Source organism: Pundamilia nyererei, unplaced genomic scaffold (assembly GCF_000239375.1).
Source record: "Pundamilia nyererei isolate P.nyererei 1_Seehausen unplaced genomic scaffold, PunNye1.0 scaffold00060, whole genome shotgun sequence".
In the NCBI taxonomy this organism is placed as follows: Eukaryota; Metazoa; Chordata; class Actinopteri; order Cichliformes; family Cichlidae; genus Pundamilia; species Pundamilia nyererei.
Genome location: NW_005187461.1, coordinates 2,303,525 through 2,323,499, shown reverse-complemented (window position 1 = coordinate 2,323,499; position 19,975 = coordinate 2,303,525). Strand labels below are relative to the sequence as shown.

The 19,975-nt window shown below is 40.3% G+C and overlaps 4 protein-coding genes across 6 annotated transcripts in view; 2 read left to right on the top strand and 2 right to left on the bottom strand.

Moving 5' to 3' along the window:
• Positions 1-6,242, top strand: part of srgap1a (SLIT-ROBO Rho GTPase activating protein 1a) — a 75,983-nt gene extending 69,741 nt beyond the window's left edge. The window contains exons 21-22 of one of the 2 annotated variants that reach the window (XM_005734825.1): positions 2,531-2,915; positions 3,643-6,242. In XM_005734825.1, coding sequence (XP_005734882.1) covers positions 2,531-2,915; positions 3,643-4,050 — 793 coding nt within the window. In that variant the 3' untranslated portion in view covers positions 4,051-6,242. Of the gene's footprint in view, positions 1-2,527; positions 2,916-3,642 lie in introns of both variants that reach the window. The other variant, XM_005734824.2, reaches the window with a different exon arrangement.
• A 1,021-nt stretch (positions 6,243-7,263) lies between these two features.
• Positions 7,264-10,159, bottom strand: cfap263 (cilia and flagella associated protein 263). Its single transcript, XM_005734822.1, has 9 exons — positions 10,066-10,159; positions 9,591-9,726; positions 9,049-9,210; positions 8,808-8,957; positions 8,377-8,487; positions 8,086-8,184; positions 7,892-7,999; positions 7,665-7,820; positions 7,264-7,573 (listed from the first exon to the last, which is right to left on the bottom strand). Exons 1-9 carry the CDS (start codon positions 10,152-10,154, stop codon positions 7,466-7,468), a joined length of 1,119 nt encoding a protein of 372 aa, XP_005734879.1. The 5' UTR covers positions 10,155-10,159; the 3' UTR covers positions 7,264-7,465.
• A 338-nt stretch (positions 10,160-10,497) lies between these two features.
• parp12a (poly (ADP-ribose) polymerase family, member 12a) lies at positions 10,498-15,510 on the top strand. The gene is made up of 12 exons (XM_005734821.2): positions 10,498-10,580; positions 10,919-11,233; positions 12,202-12,337; positions 12,427-12,691; positions 12,785-12,955; positions 13,079-13,268; positions 13,408-13,582; positions 13,744-13,973; positions 14,092-14,179; positions 14,301-14,431; positions 14,801-14,949; positions 15,118-15,510. Exons 2-12 carry the CDS (start codon positions 10,920-10,922, stop codon positions 15,372-15,374), a joined length of 2,106 nt encoding a protein of 701 aa, XP_005734878.1. The 5' UTR covers positions 10,498-10,580; position 10,919; the 3' UTR covers positions 15,375-15,510.
• Positions 15,511-16,408: 898 nt separating this feature from the next.
• LOC102204114 (thromboxane-A synthase-like) overlaps positions 16,409-19,975 on the bottom strand; it is an 11,480-nt gene continuing 7,913 nt past the window's right edge. For both annotated transcript variants that reach the window (XM_005734818.1, XM_005734819.1), the window contains exons 12-14: positions 18,572-18,709; positions 17,588-17,750; positions 16,409-17,390 (exon numbers count right to left, since the gene is read on the bottom strand). In XM_005734818.1, coding sequence (XP_005734875.1) covers positions 17,277-17,390; positions 17,588-17,750; positions 18,572-18,709 — 415 coding nt within the window. In that variant the 3' untranslated portion in view covers positions 16,409-17,276. The remainder of the gene's footprint in view (positions 17,391-17,587; positions 17,751-18,571; positions 18,710-19,975) is intronic.

Genomic DNA, 19,975 nt, shown 5'->3' with positions numbered 1-19,975 from the left:
ACAAAAATAATCGGTGACTAGTCGACTATCAAAATAATCGTTTGTGGCAGCCCTAGACTCTTTGGGCTTAAAGTCTTTGGTGTGGCATTAATAGCCATGGGGCAGGTTTTTATCAGTAGGAAAAGCTGTAAAACTTGTGAAAATTAAATTTAAAAGTCCAAAATTCTTGTTCTCCTTCACATTTTCCAAAGTAATCCAGCGGGCCAGATTGGAGTCTTTGCTGGGCCAATTCTGGGCCCTGGCCTTATGTTTGACACCCTTGTTTCGCGGTAATTAGTTTACTGCAAATTTGACTTTTACCCTGTTAAATCACTGCAAATTATTCATAATGTTTCCATTTTACCTAAAACAGGGCAGTTGGAGACCATTAGTTTTACGGCAGCAGTAACAGTAACTCCTGAGTGTGCTGCCTTCCTCTGACATTGTGTTTCCTAAACTCAACTCTTTGTCTAATTGCAAGCATCAGCCACATTGTTTTGTCCCAAGTTACCAGACAGTTCCCGTCAGAAAGTATGAGTATTAAACAACTATTTCAGTCATGCACATGGAGGATTGGCGCACGCACACGCGCACACACACTGTGTAGACACACAAATCCAATCACACCTCAGTCTTTTTGGCAGTCTCTCTGCTGGTTAGTGCCAGTATTTTGTCTCCTGCTTCTCTTTTCATTGGTGGAGGATAAGCGACCTTGAAATATCTCTTACTGGGTTTTGGCCAAACACATGCTATTTTATTCAGAGCCATACTCACTCCCTCTACTTCACTGTTGAAATGTTGATGATTCATGCTAGAGGCAATATTTACACCACTGCAGGTATTGGTATGCAGCTGAACATATCTGAATGAATCATCCTTTTAACATCAGCCTTAATAAGCGTCCTCAAAGTCCTTAAACTAGAATCTGTCACACTCTTCCTGTCATTGGCTCCCAGGTGATCCCCACCTCTCTCCCCTTTCTTCTACCCTCCACCCTCCCCCTGCTCACTATCTACTTTTCCATTCAAACAGCAAGTTTTGAATCATTTATACCACTGGATATTTTTTTCTTTGGATATTTTCCCCTCTTGGTGGTCTCAGTCAATAACACGCTCACCAGACAGACTTCTATGGTAATCACAGTAAGCATTAGTAAACAAGACAGCTGTGTTAGAGCCTCTTTTAGTGGAGAAGAAGCATGTTGATGTGACCAGAACAATTCCTTCACTCGGCCTGTTTTTCTGTGTTAATGAAGAGGGGCATGTACAGCGTCTTGTGATTTATGTTACATTATTAGTCGAAGCCATAATAAGCAAAGGGTGAGCTGTCAATGCGGTGACAGCTTGCAGAGTAAGTTGCGGTGCCTGTTGTAGTACATGCTGTCCCAGAGGAAGATTAGGGATATACATGCTGACTGCTCCACCTGCAGTTTATAAGCAGGTACTGCAGTTGTTTTGCTATTCAAGAAATGTCAGTGCAGTCAAGGAAAAAAAAAAAAAATGTTGTTTCCTCACCAGACACCGTGTCTGCACCACTCCACCACTGGCTCTCTATTATTTAGTGTGTGAGCTTTCAACAGCAGCCATTGGTGCAGTCATATGTTTTTATTATGCGCATGAATTTATAAATTTACATTCAGATGTGTGTGGGTTTCAGAGTGTTACATAATCAAAGGTCTGTTTGGATTTACCTGATACTCTGGCATTGCAGGTAGAGCTCACATTATATTCACCAAAATATTCACCACCTTCTCGTCCATCCTCATTACTGCTTTTTGTTTATCACAGTAATAAAACTGCCTGGAAATGTTAATGATAATGTCTGAGAGCTCGTTCATAGGGCTGATGTAAACTCTCTACTTGAAGCCGTTTGTTTCGGAGAAACAACCGAGGAAGAGTTATTACTGAAGATGATTAACTCTAATAACTGACCTGACCTGCGTTAGAATCCAGATGCTGTATTACTAATTTAATCTTTTAAGTTGTCACTATTTCCATAAATGTAACACCAACTCAAAAAGCAAGTGATAATAAAATTAGACACTGCGCTGCTTGACAGTAATCGTTACAGCCCTCGACTCTGTTGTGGTTGTCATACTTACGCAGAGCTGAACCTGTTGGAGCAATACAAAGGAGGATGCGCTCCTTTACTGGTCTTTTATGGAGTAACACAAATGCTTCAGTGAAACTGATGTTGGCGTGAAGCAGTCTGTGAATGTAAAGGGATTTATGTGTGATAGAAGTGCATTCATACTCAGCTCCGTCTCCGTGTTTTAACTGTGATAAGGCAGCTTCAGCGTCCCCTGGAGGAGTCTGTTTTGATCCTCTGATGAACAGCAGATCCATTCTACCTGCTCTCCAGAATAACCTTAACCGATGCTTGACATCAAGGATTCCCTCAAAAAGCTAATATGCCCCATCTAATTCTGTTTTTAGAAGCTTTAAACTACTAATAAATCACAGCTAATGTGATGAAGTAGTGGTGAGGAAAACTGCTTTTTTTTTTAATGCTTGCCTATTGTTTCCTCTTTCCTGCACTTATATTGCAGCAGACACAGGAAAAGATCAGATCCACCGTCTCGACGGCCACCTGCCCGTCCCAGTGATGTCCACTGCATGGTGCATACCTCCCAGCAGAGTCATAGTGGACATGGCGGGACTCCAGAGATGGGCTCACCAGTTCTAGGCCACTTCAGCCCACGGGACATGCTGCGAAGTCGCAATCACGTTGCCATAGACAGCCCTGAGCGACGGCGCCGCGCTGGCCACAGCAGTCTGACGAATATCAGTCGTCACGAGTCCCTGAAGAAGATGGAGAGCCCACCGATTCGACGTTCCACGTCCTCGGGCCAGTACACAGGCTTTACCGACGCCCATCACCACCACCACCACCACCACCACGGCGGCAAGCCCCTGGATCCGGAGACCATCGCACAGGTCAGCGCGGGACGAGCGGCGACCCGACCGCAGCTCCCTCCACCATCAAAGCCCTGCCCTGCCCTGTAAAAACATAGTCAGTCCCAGTCTTCTGCTTCCTCTGGCTGCAACCTAGTCCCTGTGCTAAAGAAACGCAAAAGACTAGCTTCACAGGCAGACGGCAGGGATCACAGTATACTCCTACACACAATATTCCTATAAATTCTGAATTTTTTGGAAAATGCCAAATATTCCAAAGTCTTGAATTTTGTCATCATTCTAATATGGCTTCTGTCATATAAGATTATATAATAGTGGAGCCATAGTCTTTTATAGGCTGTCGTTTAGAAAGCAGAGGGTTACAGAGAGCACCTTAAACTGTGCTGGGCTGTCGGTCTGCCTACTGGGAGCATGCTAAGATGAACATGTCATCTCTGCATCTCATTTGCAATCCAGAGCTATTAACATGGTGAGGGAGAAGAGCCAGTATTAAGTAATATTGTCTACGAACTTTGCATCTATACTGCATGCTTGGTGTTTTCTTAAAAAATCTCTCCTTGTGGTCTTCTTTTATGTTGTGTCTGTGTTCTCCATGTTTTTGCATGTTTATGGTCTTTTTCACTCTTAATTTCTCCATCCAATCTTGCCTTCTTGTTTTTTCTCTCTTTTTTTCATCTTAACCCTCCTGCTCGTGTCTTGCCTATGTCATTATCATCCTCTCTCACGCACATTTTCTCCTCTCCTGCAGGACATAGAGGAAACTATGAACACTGCTCTGAATGAGCTGCGAGAGCTGGAGCGGCAGAGCTCAGCCAAGCACGCCCCCGACGTGGTGTTGGACACCCTGGAGCAGCGGCAGACCTCCGGCAGCAGCGGCGGAGGTCCGACGCCGGCCAGCTCCAGCGAGTCCCTCAGCCCCATCCACGCCGTCATGCTGCGGTCAACTGCCAACACTGAGCCGCCCACCCGCCGCAGCACCAGCTCCTCCAATGATTCTGTGAGCACGTTCAAGCCCGTGGTAGCACCACGCATGGGGGTGCAGCTCAAACCCCCCGCTTTGAGGCCCAAGCCCATGGTCTTACCAAAATCAAATCAGGCCCCTCAGCCTCCTGCTAATTCTTCTCAGGACCCTCTGGATAAGTCCTGCACCATGTAACCTCCAGGGCGGGAATCGGAGAATGTAAATCAAAAACTCTCAATCTAGTTCCCAAGAGACTGTGAAACCAGTGTTTACAGTTCTCAGAGAGAGTACAAGTAATATCTAAGAGTGTGTAAAATACTTGGCCCTGGATTGGAGACATTTCTTTTTGATGGTTTGAATCTGAAAACAAGAATTTAAAAAGGATTAGATCTGAGTTATTGATGTAGGAGTTGTAGTGAAGACAGATTTGTCTGTTGTCTCAGATTTGTGTTAATATGTTTAGGTAATATTAATATTAAATAACAGATATCTTAAAAAAAAGATTTTAAAAACAACAAATCACAAAGGCTTCCGGAAAGTTTTAGAAAATGTACACATTAGTTTAGTTTACAGATGATAATGAACTGTAACTCTGAACAACATGTGGTGCATGCAGTTCTTGAACCTGTGGTGAGAGCTGTCGTGACCACAGATTAGATTTTTCTTTCCCTTTTATCTAGAATGGCCTTCGGAGGTGTTGCGAACCAGTACATAGATCATACATCAGATGTTCATTAATAGAAAAGGTGCTGTGACTTGCTGGGCAGAAAGAGTTTTAAGGAGCCAAAAGAGCCCTTTACAGATTATTTATTAACGGTACTCTGTTAATAAATGAATAGTACTGACACCAGTATGCTTTTTTCCACTCGCATGTAAACTGCAGCTTTCTTCAGCAAAGCATGCCGTCTGTTGTGTTTCGTTAAGTACAAAGATCACCTCTGTGCTGGCTTCACTCAGATTTATTTAAGCATATTGCCTGGAATGACAGATGATGATTGGATAAAACCACTATTGCTTTATGACTTTTACGTCTGAACTTTTTGATGCGTTCATAAATTCCTGCAACGTTACCTTAGGTTGTGGGAAGAAATGCGCCTGATATGTGTTTGCTTTTGCATCTGTGTAACCTTTAGGGAGAAAATGATGATGAAAAATATGTTGTTACACTGCGTGGACTACATGCCATAGCTTCCTTTTATGCCTTGTTTGGCTTTATTTACCCAAAGACATGAGTTTATAAGTCAAAGCACGGATACTGATCCTTCATGTTTAGACTCAAGGTGGCGCCCTGTGGTTGTGCTGCCAGTAGCCATGGACCTGATGACTGTTAGTTGTAAAAGCCTCCTAATACGTTCCCCCTGCTTCCTGTGCTTCTCTTTGCGAAGGTGTTTGAAAACAGCAGCTTGCTTTGAGTCCTCTAGTCTGTTTTATATTTGGGAAAGAATGTCAATAATGTTTGCATACTGCTCTCAGACTGACATTGAAGCTCTTTTCGCGCATTTACCGATTTGTGTGGATGATACTTAGAAGTGCATGGAAAGAAATGGGCTACGTGGGTCAGTCAGCTCCTATATAATGATTTCAAAATGCAATAGCCTCATAAAATTGTATGTGCCAGACTTCCAGTTTTGTGGCTGCACCCCTGTATGTCTCCATTTGTTTTTGTTTTTTTAACCTCTGTGCTGTAGAAATAACAGAGCCGGGTGCATGTCATTGGAGTGTTTGGCTAGCATAGTTACATATAGAAAAGAGTTTGGTAGTTAGGTTGCAGTGCATAAGCAATGCTCTCTAACAGCAGGTTTACACTATCTTTGACTTGACAAATATTATATGTATAAATAATTAAAGGTTAATTAATTTCTGAATTACTAACTTTCATTATTTTTGTAATCTTCTTTTTGTTATATTTGTTGTGTTTCTGGGTAGAAATCACTTAGAAGATATGATGTAGAATAAATATCCAGAGATACAGGTGTCCCACCTATAGTGTGAAGCCAGTTGTGTATATAAAAAATGTGTTTTTGTCACTATGTAACATCAGCAACAGTAGGACTCAAGTTATGCCGTCTGTAGGCTTTAAGCTGCTCTGTGCTGTTATGTACATCTGTATTCTGTGAAAGTGCCTTTGGAAATGTTTTAGAGGAACTTCAGACACTCTGCCCGGTCGCATATTAGATGCCGTGTTTTTGAGAAAATGCAGTGCAGGATGATGAAGTGTATAAGAAATTATGCCATTTTCCAAACAGTTATATGGCAGAATTGATCATAAATAAACAGCTTACTCAATGTGACATTGCACTTTTATGTATATAACTGTATATATGGCATGTAATATCATAACGTTTAGAGTTCATTCAAGGATTTCTTTCTAATAAAGGAAATAGTTTGTTGACCTTGTGTGTGTTTTTGTTTGTTTTATTGAGGAACTTTAACTGCAATGTATTAAATAGATTGACTACACTTGTGTAGATGAAGATTTAGTGCCCCTGAAAGACGTTTGAGCCAGAACAGTAAAATTACCAGTTTTGCAAAGAATAACATACACTGGTTTTGTCAAGAATAATAAAAAATTGTGGAAGCTTTCATTAAATTAGAAAACAGACTCATTGCCTTCACTGTATGGGGACAAGGACCAGCTTAGTGTCATGTTTCCCACAGAGCCTCTTTCTCAGCCAGTGTGTCTATTCTTTGTTCTGTTTGGATAGCAGAAAAGTACAGTTTCAAGATTGTAGTCATTCAGATTTGCAACAGTCAAAAAGAGAGTAGATGATTGGTAAATAGATCGATGCTTACAAAGCACTTTTCTACTTTAATTGCACACTCAAAATGCATTTTTACTATAAGCCTCATTCACCCAATCTCGCATACATTCATAAAAGTGCTTTTTTCTAAACCTACGCACACTGTCTAACATTCATGCACACTCTGTTAGATGCATTGGGACAACAGCATCTTGCGAAAGGTTACTTCAATGTGCAGAGTACAAGAGCCAGGGATCAAACCTCTAATGTTGCAGCTAGTAAACGACCTGCACTACCTTCTGAGCAATAGATGGTCCGAATAAGATGAGAGTACAGAAACTTGTGAGAGCACAACAAAAGGCAGAAAGGCCACACAAACTAAGTAGTTGGCACATTTCCTCACAGCAAAGTCCCGAGTCCTTGTTGTGAACACCGGCCAGAGCAGGGCCCTGATGTGTGGAGTTGCCTTTGTTTATTCCAGAAGTTCCTGTTTCTTCCTGCCGTGACATGATCAGTTCATTCTCCTGTCACTGTGCCTTTTAACACAGCTGCAGATGGTCCTCGGCACCACACTGCATTACAGAACGAGTTTCCCTTTTGTGTCAATAACGGCTGTCAATCTTAAATGAATGAGTCACATTTGCATAAAGAAAGAAAGGAAAAGCAATAACACAACATGTTTTTAATGTCAATCATAATTTTGAATAACTCTCAGGGATACAGATATGATGAGGATGAAAGCCATTGTTTTTACATTTAACAAAAAGCATTAAAAGATTGCAAACAATAATAAAGAAAGCAGACGCAGAACGATTGATGGAAAGTTTTCTTGTTGTCATCAAATCAGTCATTTGGGAAACTTCTTTTTTCTACATGTTATGTGCTGCTATGTGTGGGAGTTTTATTGGGATTTGGTGTTCCCCGGAGCTAGTTCCAACCTGTTTGTTCCACACTTTAGTGTGGGTCTTGAAGGCCATCTAGTTAAAACAAAGATTAAGTTGTTTTTAATACTATAGCACAACAGTTTTATTGTTATTGAGGAGAGACTAAATAAAAATAACATTTTACCTCAGCAATCCCAACCTTTCTCTCCCAAGTGTGAATGCTCTGCTTAAGCTTCTTGTATTTGTCTTTGACATGCACGTACTCAGTGATATCAGGAGCCTGATAATCTCTGAGCTGCCGTCTGAGTTTGTGCTTAAGGGCTTCAGCCGCTGAATGCTCCTGAGGAGAGAAAGATCAGGTATTAAAATTGGGGGTTTTAGATTCTTGAAGCTTTACTAATTTCGACAAACCTTCTCAGCATGCTCTAACTCCTCCTCTATTTTTGCCAGCATCTGCCTCACTTTGGCGATGTCATTGCTCAGCTCTGCCGACATCAATGTCACACTCTGCAGCTTTTCCTGCTCACACAGATATGACCGATAAGCTGAAAGTTATACTGGAAATAACGCCAAGAACACCATCTGACAAATTTCCAGCGAGTTACCTTGTGTGAGCTGAGAACACGCTGAACCTTCAAACTGTTGATCTGAAGTTCATCCATGTTTTTGTCGGGTCTTGGCTCGTCATACTCCTGAAAAAATTCCTAGATGCAATACACAGAACTTTGCATTTACACACTAGCAAAATGAGCAAGTATATAAATGGTTACAAACATGTAAGACACTGACAAACTTTGGCAGCAGAAAGCAGACTGTACATTGATTTTCTGTCCTCTCGTGTAACAGTCTAACCTACACAATCTCTTGACAGCAACACATTTGCTTTCATTCTCTACCTCATACTCAGCTTTCCCCATCTCTTTTTTCTGCTGCAGCTGTTGCAGGAGCTTCTTCTCGTGGAGCTTTAGTGCCTGATTCTTTACATTTAAGGTCTCCAGCTGGGTGACCTGTACATACGTTTGAACAGAACAAATGAGGTGAAAGGGAGGTTATAAACAGGACTGAAGAAAGCGGATAACTAACAAGGGTGAAAAAAAGTTCCTTACGCTGCTTGCTTCAATCTTTAGAAGCTAACCCATCTTAATAATCTTAGTAATTTTATTGACTTTATATAAAATACTTGGGTAAAATTAATAATATGACTTTAAAAGGGTAAAAAGTCTCTGGCCTTTGGAAATGTGCATACCTCTAACCTGGAACAATCTATTCAAAAACTGCTGTGCACATGTTGATGTCACTGTTTTGTTAAAAAGACAAGTTTTGTTACCTTTAACTTGTCTTCAATGTACTGGAGCACCTTCTCTGGCTCTTTCATTTCTAGCGTGTTGTCCTTCGTAGGTTTGACCAGTCTACGCTCAAAATCGTTCTTGGCCTTCCTGACATCAGCCAGACGTAATTCTGCTTCCTTCATAGAGGCCTGAAAAGACGAGTATGTTTCATGAATAAATGTACCTGAGGTCAGTGTTTCTATATATTGTGTTTTATTTTTTGCATGTGTGTGTTGTAACCTTGTAGTTGTCCTTGTTTTTTTCAGATTTCAGTTTGAGTTTCTCCCAGTCCTGTTGTGTTTCTCTTACTTCTCTCTGTGCTACGCACAGTTTTTGTTCTAAAGTGAGCGGCTGAAAACGGTCCGATATGTTGGACCTGGACTTTCGCCTCCATCCAACGCCCTGAAGGCACAAAAACTCAAAATAGTATCCTATCATGTTTTGTTCAAGAAAGAGAATGCAAATGTTTTCAGTCAAACATTTATTGGCTGGAAAGAGTTGATGCAATAAGATCTGCTTTATTTTGGCCTGTCTCAAACAGTAAATAAATTGACATTACCTAAAACTATAAAAACATTACACAGCAGCTGGGACAGCCATAAAAAGGACTTTGTTCTTCACTGTCTATCTAATTCACAAGTTCTGACAAATAAAGTGTGCTGTGTGTAGATATGTGTTGAGTGTGAAGCATTAATCTGCAGTCTTTACTTTTAGGAAGAGACCTATAATGGCAAGTAAGGATTTGCATTAAAGGTTATTTAATAAACCTTTATGGTACTTACCCCAGCCCCCAGCTTCAAGCTTCGTGTTGCCCCGGCACCCTCTCCCCCAGCCTGGGATAGCAGGTCTTGTGGATCCAGGCGGCAAATGAAGCTTTCAAACACGTCATTCTCTGCCAGGAGGGCTGCATTGGAATGCCTCGGGGAAGAATGAATAAGAAAAGCAGGCAAAATAAATAAAAAAAATTTTAAAAATCACTTAAAAATGCTTGGAGAAGTAACCGCTTACTTTAAGAAAAATTAATTAGAAAAAACATTATGTAGAGGGTGGAACAGCTCACCCTAAACCTTTCTAGCTAATGGTTAATAGACGAAAAGTTGCATTTTAGTAACATTTAACTGAAATTACAGACCATTAGCAGAGCATTAGCAAGTAACTTTGGTGGGTTGTACGGAATAAGTTAAATAAAGTCAGTTGTAGGGTTACAGCCGATAGGACGGAGTTATTTTTAGTTTAATAAATATGAACTGTCATTACTTTAGTTCTTCGATCCGTTTGTAAATGAGTTCCTTCTGTTCTTGGGTGACCTCGTCATTTTCCTCGATCAAGGAAAGCTCGTCCTCCATGGTTGCTAAGGTACACTGAACCTCTGGTTTCTATGGCCTAGTGTTGCATTCACGCACTTCTGGAAACGTTTTACTCAGTAAGTTTTGCAATGAGAGAAATGGATGTAATCTCAGTCAAGATATAATCGTCTCCTCTCTCCTGTTTCGTCCTGCACTTCTCTTTTCCCCCACTTTCCTTTGGATGTTGTACAACCATCGCCCTTTCCTCTCCTCCTCCCATTGCTTTTGCCACCTTTCCTTCATTTTGTGTCGTATTCTGCTCTTGAGCTCCGTCCTACTCACACTAATAACCATATCTACCATCGGTCTCCTTGTTGCGACTTTTGCTGTCCTATCTGCCAGAGTGAGTTAATCGTGTCTGGAACTTCCCACAAAAGGCGCTCACCTCACCTCACACACCCACTACCTTGTCAAAGTTCCTGCCAGGTGACACTTGTTACATTTCTTTTTTACGATTGATTTAGATTTAATGCAACCACATGAAAATCCACTACTACTAATTTAAGATAAAATTCACTTTATTTTCAGATTTTATATGCTACGCAATCTCGCCCTCGTGACAATATCTATTTATTTTTGTATAAAAAAAAAAAAAAACCTTGTAGCGATAACTTTCCTTCTGGGCAGGGCGACCATTATACAAACCTTCCTATGTTTAAGTTTCAGTTTCATTTCCCAGTAACCGAACGTAGCCGGAGATTTCGGTCAGAGCCATAACTGGGCTGCTTTGGAATTCTTAGCTAAAGGAACAAATGTCATTGCAGAATGACATCGACTCTGTCTAAATTCATCATCAAGACCTTGTGCGACAACCAGGGGTGTTTGGAATTCGGGAAATTAGAAGATCAGCTCGCACAGAAATTCACGGTTGCGGATTCGGTCCTACGCACTGTGCTCTTTGACGATGGTAAAATAGCCATTAAAGAAAGAAGAAAGACGGGAAGTAAAATAATCAGCCCGGATAGTCTGGTAGTGGCTAAAACCAATCTGCGGCTCTGTCAGAAAAAAGCTGGAGAGTGTCCGCAGTGCGATGGCTTACACCTGTGCAAGTATTTTGTTTGCGGAGAGTGCACGTTCGGGTAAGTGACCTATTTATTTATTTATTTTTGTAGAAAGCTTTCCTATAATAACAAAGACTCGGTGATAGTTATCACCGCCATAAATGAGCAAAAAGGTGCTCAATCATTCACGATGAGGTTTTTCAACAAGCTACGCAGAGCGCAAAAGGGCTTTGCGTGGGTTTAAACTTTAAAGCCCAGCAAATAATCGCAGATTCAGGTTTGTTTTCCTGCTATTAGTCATCGCCTATGGTTGCAACGTATCGTCATCTTATTGGTGCTTCATAGTGATCTCATTCCCACAGCAATTAATCTTCAGTCTGAACACAGGTGTAAATAAAAAACCCCACAGGTAAAAGTGCTTTTAATACTCAGTGTAAATAGTGAATGATGATGGAATAAGCACCATGACCTTATAAGAACTGTTCTTTTGACTTTACATAAAATCCGAGCTGAATTTCATGAGACATTGTGGACATCATCGTAATCAAAATGGCTAAATGTGACTTTAGCTTGGCCTGATGGAGACTGCGCTCCCTCGCATTCATTATGAATTTTACGAATTTGGGTCACTCCATTTTTTCCTAATGTTTGCACGATTGTAGTGCAACATTTTGACCAGAAGATGGCAGCAATTTAACAGTTCAATTACAGGACTTTGATCATTTTTTCCCAAATGCAAAACACCCATAATGTAAATAAATGATGGAGAGCCTACTGCTCACGCTGAAGGTCATGCCTTCATCTGGATACGACGTTTTTAGTGGCAGAAACGTTAAACTCATCCAAGTGACTTCTTTAGTCTCAGCTGAATGCAGATGTCCCCTACCTTATAAACAGGCCATTTGCATAATGACTTGAACTAGCACCACCGGATACTATCTAAAATTATAGATACGTTGGCTCAGACACTAAACTCAAAAGCAATAATATTGAAAAATATAAGTAAAACAGAATATTTTAATTGGATGGCATGTTGTCATTTACAGAGGGAAGTGTAAGAATCCACACAGTGTGGCATTTCCATACAATGCAGAGCTTTTGAAGAAGTACAGTCTTCATGATTTCACAGAGAAACAGCTGTTCCAGCTGTTACTGCAGAATGATCCTTATCTGCTTCCTGAGGTATGTTTTAGCGGTTTGCAATTGTGGAGATTGTCTTGTTCTTCTGTTGAAAATATGTGAACTTCATCCTCCTTTATGATTCCTTTTAGATATGCTCACATTACAACAAGGGCAACGGTCAGCACGGCTCATGTAAATTCACCACCTCGTGCACAAAGCTCCATGTCTGCCAGCATTTTTTCCAGGGTGACTGCAAATTTGGCTCTTCGTGCAAACGACAGCATGGCCTCGATGGACATGCGATGAAGCTCTTCCGAGGATTCAGTCGTGAGAATATTGAAAACCTTCACAAGATCTACAGAAATAAATGTATCATCATGGGTCAACAGGAGAGGCAGGGTACTGGTGTCACTGGTAAAGCAGATTTTATAAAAACATGTCTTGCACAGATTTTTGTCAATCAGCAAGACCAGTAATCTACACAACATAAATGTGTCTCTTCTGTAGTGCTAACAGAAGTAAGAACCTCAACTAAGCAGCCTCAGCAGTCTTCCCAGCAGTCTTCCCACAGCAATCCTGGATCCCCAACCAGTTCCGTTTGTCCATCTAAGCCACCGAGCAATGCTGACATGAATGAAATCTGCCTTTATTTCATTCGCAGACATTGCGGGTTCAAAGGTAATGATCATGATGGTGGAAGCTGCCTTTCATATCTACAATACAGTAACATCTCAACACGTATAGCTCTATGTCCACATGTGCACTGCCTAATAAATGAATGCTGGTGTGTGTTTTTCATAGACAAGTGTGCACGTGTCCATTGGCACCTGCCCTACAGATGGCAGGTTTTAGACACTGATGGTGTAACCTGGAAGGACTTGCCCACTATGGAGGAAATTGAAAAGGCATACTGTGACCCAGCAAAAGAGACGAGCTGCATGGATCAACCTTCGTCCGGCTTAGGGCTTTTCAGATTTCTGTCTCTTCAAAGGTACATGAAGAAACAGAACACACAGATGTACTGTTTGTGGTGCATCTGCAGTAAAAGATTAAATGCATATTACTGTTATTCACATGAGCTCAGGTCTATAGATTTCCATTCATTTTGATGGAATTTACATCCCTCTTAGCTCTTCATCCCCTGTTGAGAAGTCGGTGGACTTCAGGACCATGAGATATGGAAACTCTCCAGTTCGTCGCCTGTCCACTGCCTCCTCTGTCTCAAAGCCCCCTCACTTCATTCTCACTACACAGTGGGTCTGGTACTGGAAGGACGATGGTGGGAAATGGTTGGAATATGGAAAGGTGACTTATTGTGATTCTTTCAATGAGTATGAAGATCTTGCCACCCTTGACAGAACTTTTCTAAGGGAACAGATGTATTACAGTTAGATATGCCAAGTAATTTAATCACTGGCATGTTTGGAATCTAAACTTTGGTGGATTGCTTGTTGTGTTCTCTTTAGGGTGATGAGGAATCATCAGTGACTTCTGAAACCCTGGAGAATGTATACCTTGAAGACAGAGATACAGAGATTCCGTTCAGTGCTGGCAAACAGCAATATATTCTCCATTTCAAAGATGCGACAGGAGACCAGGCGATGTATCAGCAGAATATAAAATTCAAAACCAAGCGAGATGTCAGGAGGAGGCCTCGCTTTGTGTCTGCTCATGACGTGGAGGACAAGCTGAAGAGGTATTTTGACTTCCACTTGTGCACATTGATTCAGGCTATTCAAATATTTCTAGTCTTGGTTGGTTGCTGTCTTAAGTGAGTTTACCAACAAAATGAATACTGCATGTCTTCTCTGCAGTACGTCATCAAAGAGCTCCAGCTCCTCCACAGCTGAAAGCGTACCTTCGCACTGGGACAAAAATGCCATACCTGAGTTTGGATACAAGGTATCTTTCTTCTATTTAAAAAACAAAAACCCAACCCTGTGCTCAGTGTTACTAAACACTAAACCTATATTTCTACTTTTATTGTTAACTTGTATATTTGCACTTTATTCTTGTCTTTCAGCTAATACATCTCTCCCAATCTGCACCAGATTACAATCTGATTGAGTCTTTATTTAGAAGCACAATGCCGGTGAAAAAAATTAACAGCATCCAAAGGATCCAGAACCCGTCTCTGTGGAGAGTCTTCCAGTGGTAAATTACTGACAGAGATTTTTGGCTTTTTTAAAGAAATGATTTGAACTTTTGGAGGAACCAGGTGATAAAATAGTGAATCTACTCTACACAGTGTAGTTTACATTAGCAGCAACACAACAGAACTTGTTACTGTTAAAAAGTAGAAAGAAAAAAAACGAAACTGTTTTGCAGGTGTTGGACTAAGTTCTGGCCTGGCACAGGAAATAGCTGAATCTTCACTAGCTATCTGATGGGGTTATTAGTTTTCTTTCCCCCTCATATCAAGTCTTTATACTAAATTAAGCAGCTGGATGCAGACAGAAAGGTTTTACACACAAATCTCTGCAAGAAGGATGTTTCCACTTAAATGGCATACACTGTGTTCAGGCAGAAAGAGCAGATGAAGGGGAGGAACGGAGGAGACCCCTCAATGATGTATTTGTTCCACGGGACTGACGAGTCTCTGATAGAGGCCATCTGTGAGCAAAACTTTGACTGGAGGATGTGTGGGGTCCATGGCACAGCCTATGGCAAAGGTACAGCAAAGCAAGTATAATGGACACATTGTAGCTAAAATTTGATACTGGAAAGCCATAAAAGGAATGCATCTTCCTCAAAACGAACACCAGAAAACTCTTGAGTACTAAATCACTAGCATTTTTTTCTTTGAACTATATTAACAATAACACTTTTTTTTATTTTAGGGAGCTACTTTGCCAAAGATGCATCTTACTCTGACAGATACGCCAGTGTCAAAGCAACTCCAAAGAAGATTATGTTTGTTGCCCTGGTCCTAGTAGGGGACTACACCAAGGGGAGAAGCACGTACGTTCGCCCGCCGCTAAAATCAAACGGAAGAACGTTCTACGATAGTTGCGTTGACTCTGAGAACAAACCCAGCATTTACGTTGTCTTTGAAAAGCAGCAGATTTACCCAGAATACATTATCAACTACTCATAAGTCGCAGTTTGCCTTTCCTTTTTCAGACTAGTGAAACTCTGTGGATGGATGTTCTTTAGTTTCGTGGTGTATTTGAAAGTTTAGAATTTTGCAAATGTAGAAAAATGATTAAAATAATGGTTAACAAATGACAAAATTTTTAAAAAAAATTCAATTAATGAACACTCCACAGGCTATCATTTTACATTTTGATTATTCAGAGCTCATATGTATAAACAGCCTTTAATTTTAAATGTAGCTTCTTATTCCTGTGACATGCTCAGTGACTTCTCATGTCTGTTTTAAATGCAGTGTCATGTAAGTTTTTTTCAATTCTGTAACCAAAAGAGACAAAATTCAGCCCGTTTCTGAAAGAAGAGAAGACCAGGTTTATAAATGCTTGGTGTGTCTCAGAAGCACAAAGCACTCACAAAGTACTGTCGTCTGACCACAGAGAGAAAAATCAGCTCTGCTATATTTAACATTACCGCAACTCCTCAACTATTTTGGGCTTAAGAAAATTCAAATTGTTCCTAAAAGATGACAATTTAGTAATTTTACAGCAATTATAAAATAAAAAAAAGCCCAGGCTGCCTGCATGATACTTTCTTATTGCAGTCCAATAAGTCGCAATCATCAGCCTTGTGAAATTGTGGTGATTTCTCCAAATCTTTTAATCATAATGTGTCAGAAGTTGAGAGTGAGAAAGGTTACTATAGAACTACCAAACTATTTGATTATAGTATGCAGTATTTTCAGTATTATAATATTATCTTGAGAAGGGACTTCGAGTTGAACTTGAAATCATTGTAATGGTTTTTCTTGAACTGTATCAGAAAATCCTTATTTTGCACTTGAAACTTTACGCATTTCCTTTTCCCTCACAAAATCTCTGCTTTCATGCTTGAAGTATATCCTTAGGCAGAAACGCTTAGCAAAGTACATCAGTGCAAGCCTTAGCAAGGACAACAGATGATCTGGTGTCAAGATACAGAACAAAATTGGATTGTTTGTTTTGTTGCAAAATAAACACATTGCAAAACTGAAAAAAGGAGTAACGTTACCACTTTGTTTATATATTTGCATCAACAACAAGCTGCATTTCACCCATTTCATATGTAAATCAATTAAACAGATTGTTTTGTTTCCTAGAAAGATTTGAATGAATCATCAATAAAACACTTTTAGATCATTTATCTTGAGGCCTAATAACATTTCAGCACTGCAGTTTCTCAAGTAATGGCCAAAAATCTAAATTGACAGATTGGATATGAGTATAGGAAACTGATGTTCCAATAAGGTGCAATAATAATAATGAATGAGTTCATCAACACAGGTAATGAAAGGATTCTAATGTTTTTTCCCACAGAGTAAAAGTGCAGTGAGTGTTTCATATCCTGAGACATGTAACAGGGACAAGGGTCATCAGGAACAAAACAACAAAGATTTTCTTTCCTATTATAAAACCACTTACTTCACCCTTAAATAGCAGCTTTGAGGCACAGAGTTACGACCACTTCATGCTCCATCAAAGATTTCAGTGTATCAGTAACAAAAAACACGACTTTTTTGCCAAAAATATGTCATTATTTTGTAAATTCGACTCACTTAAAGTGGCAACGTGTGACTGTGAGAAGTGCCTTTCAGAGTTGTGTTGTAGCACACTCACAAATGAATAACCCGCATGGTGCACCCATCAGCAGGGAGTTCAAAAAGACCTAAACTGTATCCAAAAGAGCAACAGCACTTTTGTGCCACTGTGTTTATCATTACAGCGGCAATATTATCATTATCATCGACTTTTCAGATCACTGTGTGGGCTGAATGATTGAGGTATGCAGAATGTCAGTACCTATGGAAATATTTTGCTGTAAATCAAAGGAAAGGCATGATACACGAAGACCCTGAGCCTCAGGTTGGTGTCTAATCATCTGATGGAGAAATGAATGGACCATCTCTTTGGTCCCTTCTTGTGACTTTCACATAAATGCCATTTTTAGGTCCAAGAGTGCTTGACGACTTCAGCTCAAGAGGAACCTGAAGACAGAAGAAGTGCATCTTTACATATTTATGTAAACAGCAAATATGAAGGCAGCTAACAAATTATGAGTGAATTGTTTGAAAGTTACGGCACTTTCTAATGTCCAATCATCTCCTCTATGATCATTATTACTGACTGTCCAAGTATTTACATTGCCTACACATTTTAGTACAATAAATAAATAAATGAATACCTTGGTCTCAGAGCAGGCCACAATGCTGAAGCTTTGGAACAGGCGCACTAAAGCCATTTTGATTTCAAGCTGGGCGAGCCTCATTCCCACACAGTTACGAGGGCCGGCCCCAAACGGTAGGTATACGAATGGGTGTCGACTGGCCTTGGCCTCTGGTGTAAACCTGGGGATAATCCACAGGTTAGGTGCTTTGGGGGAGAATTAAAGGCAGTGCCAATACAAAATCATCCTGTCAGTTATGTGTTTCATTTTAGAGATGATTTTAATTTGGAAAAAGCAAGGCAAAAGCAGGCAACTTTTTCAACGTGAAGCTCAAAACTCAAAGGACAGAGTCAAACTGAACAAGTAAGTTTCTGGCAACAGGCTTAAGGTTTTTTTGAAACTGTTTAAAACAGCAGCTGGCCTTTTAGAGGCATCAGTCTTATAGAAAGGTATATCTGTGTGTTATCGTATAGCATGAAGAGACATTGTGTGTTTTCTTTAATGCTACTTAATCATCAGAAAATAAACTGGGACATGAAATTAAATCTTGTGGTTCACCACAAGGATAATGAACGGTTGCCCATGGTGACTAAAAAGGATCTTTCTAATATATCCAGAGGCCATCACAGAGGTTGTATACAAAAAGGGAATATCTTTCAATGTCCACAGAAAAATTATGGAGATTCTCGGTTGTGGTGAGCATAGTGTGCTGGGAGGCAGCAGACCATTGCAATGGCAGATAGTGATTATTTTACTGCATTAAAATGTATAATTGGTACACTGTACTTTGATCAGAGACGTGGCACACAGCCATGTCATTTGAGCGCTGCACATGGTGTACTTTCACCAGACAGATGGATGAACAACACCTTAGGTTAATATTTGTCTTGTATTAATGTTATTACATCAACATTTGATTGACTTCAAAGTTAGTTACAAGTGTTGATATTTTTAAATTTGAATATGCTCCGTTTGTCATTTATTAGAAGTAGACTGAAGCACCTCTCTGGGATGAACTCCTCAGGCTCTGGCCAATGTTCCGGGTCATAATGGAGGAAGCCTGCAGGGATCTCCACTGTGATCCCTTTAGGAAGGAACTGGCCATTCACTACACAGTCATGGTCAACTTCTCGTGCAAACCTTAATGGGACAAAATACAGAATTAACGTAATACAATTAAACTATACTAAAAAGAAAATCGTTATAATAGCTTTTATTTTTAAAGTCAAAATAAATCTTTCACAGGACTCTGCAGTCCAGTGAAAAACTACATACTTCATGAGTTAAGAGGGTAATTAGCAGCTAGGTGCAGTTAATCAAATGCATTTTATTGATTGATCAATAATTTGACCTCTATAAAAGATATAAAACGGTTCGTGTTAACTCAGTGCCAAGAAGGAAAAGTATCAGTTTAGAGAAGCAATTGTTCCTGTTCATCAATACAGGCATGGTCAGAAATCAACTTCGGGTCTGTTGTTCTATAGTGAGCGAGATTATTCACAACTGGAATAATTCAAGACCGTTGTTAATCTTACCCAAGCAATGAGAAAGACTGAAGCAACATTGAGAGACGAGTGGGCAAATTTCTCCACACTGCTGTGAGACTGTTATACTGAAAACCATTACTTCAAGTTATTCCTTATACATCTGGTTCTACGAGCTACTGAATCATGGGGTCGATTTCCTTTATCACAGGACAGCAAAGAGCCTGAAAACTTTCTTTTACATAAAGTAATGGAGATGATAAGCAACAATATTCAGACAGATAGTGACGTTTAAATAATGCTCAGCTAGTAATAAGGGGCCCAAAGTGTGCCTGGAAAATATCCCCCCACACCATTACATCCCCAACAGCCTGAACTGTTGATACAAGGCAGGATGACTGCATGCTTTAATGCTGTGCAAGAAATACAACACCATCTAAATGTCCAACTGGTGAGAGCAGGCAATATTTTTCTAATCTTCTGTCATTTTGGTGAGCCCATGTGACCTTCAGCCTCACTTCCCTGTTCTTAGGTTACAGGAGAGGCAACTCAAATATCTCCTCCTGTGAAACTGCCTGCTTCGAGATTCAATGTTCTGTGCAGTCAGAGATGCATACCTCAACTGTAGTGAGCGGTTATTTGAATTACTCTTTCCTTCTATCAGCTCAAAGCAGCCTGGATATTCTCCTCAGACTTCTGGCATCAACATTTTTACCCAGAGAACTGCTGCTAACTGGATATCGTTTCTTTATAGTATCATTAAACCCCCAGGAATGGTGCACAAAGATCCCAGTAGATCAGCAGTGGTTCATTTATTTAGAGCACCCTGCCAAAATTACTTCACGTTTCAGTGTGTACGTGTGCAACAGTGTAAAAGAAAGACAGCTAAAGTTTTAAGTGGATTGCAACTTGTTACATTACT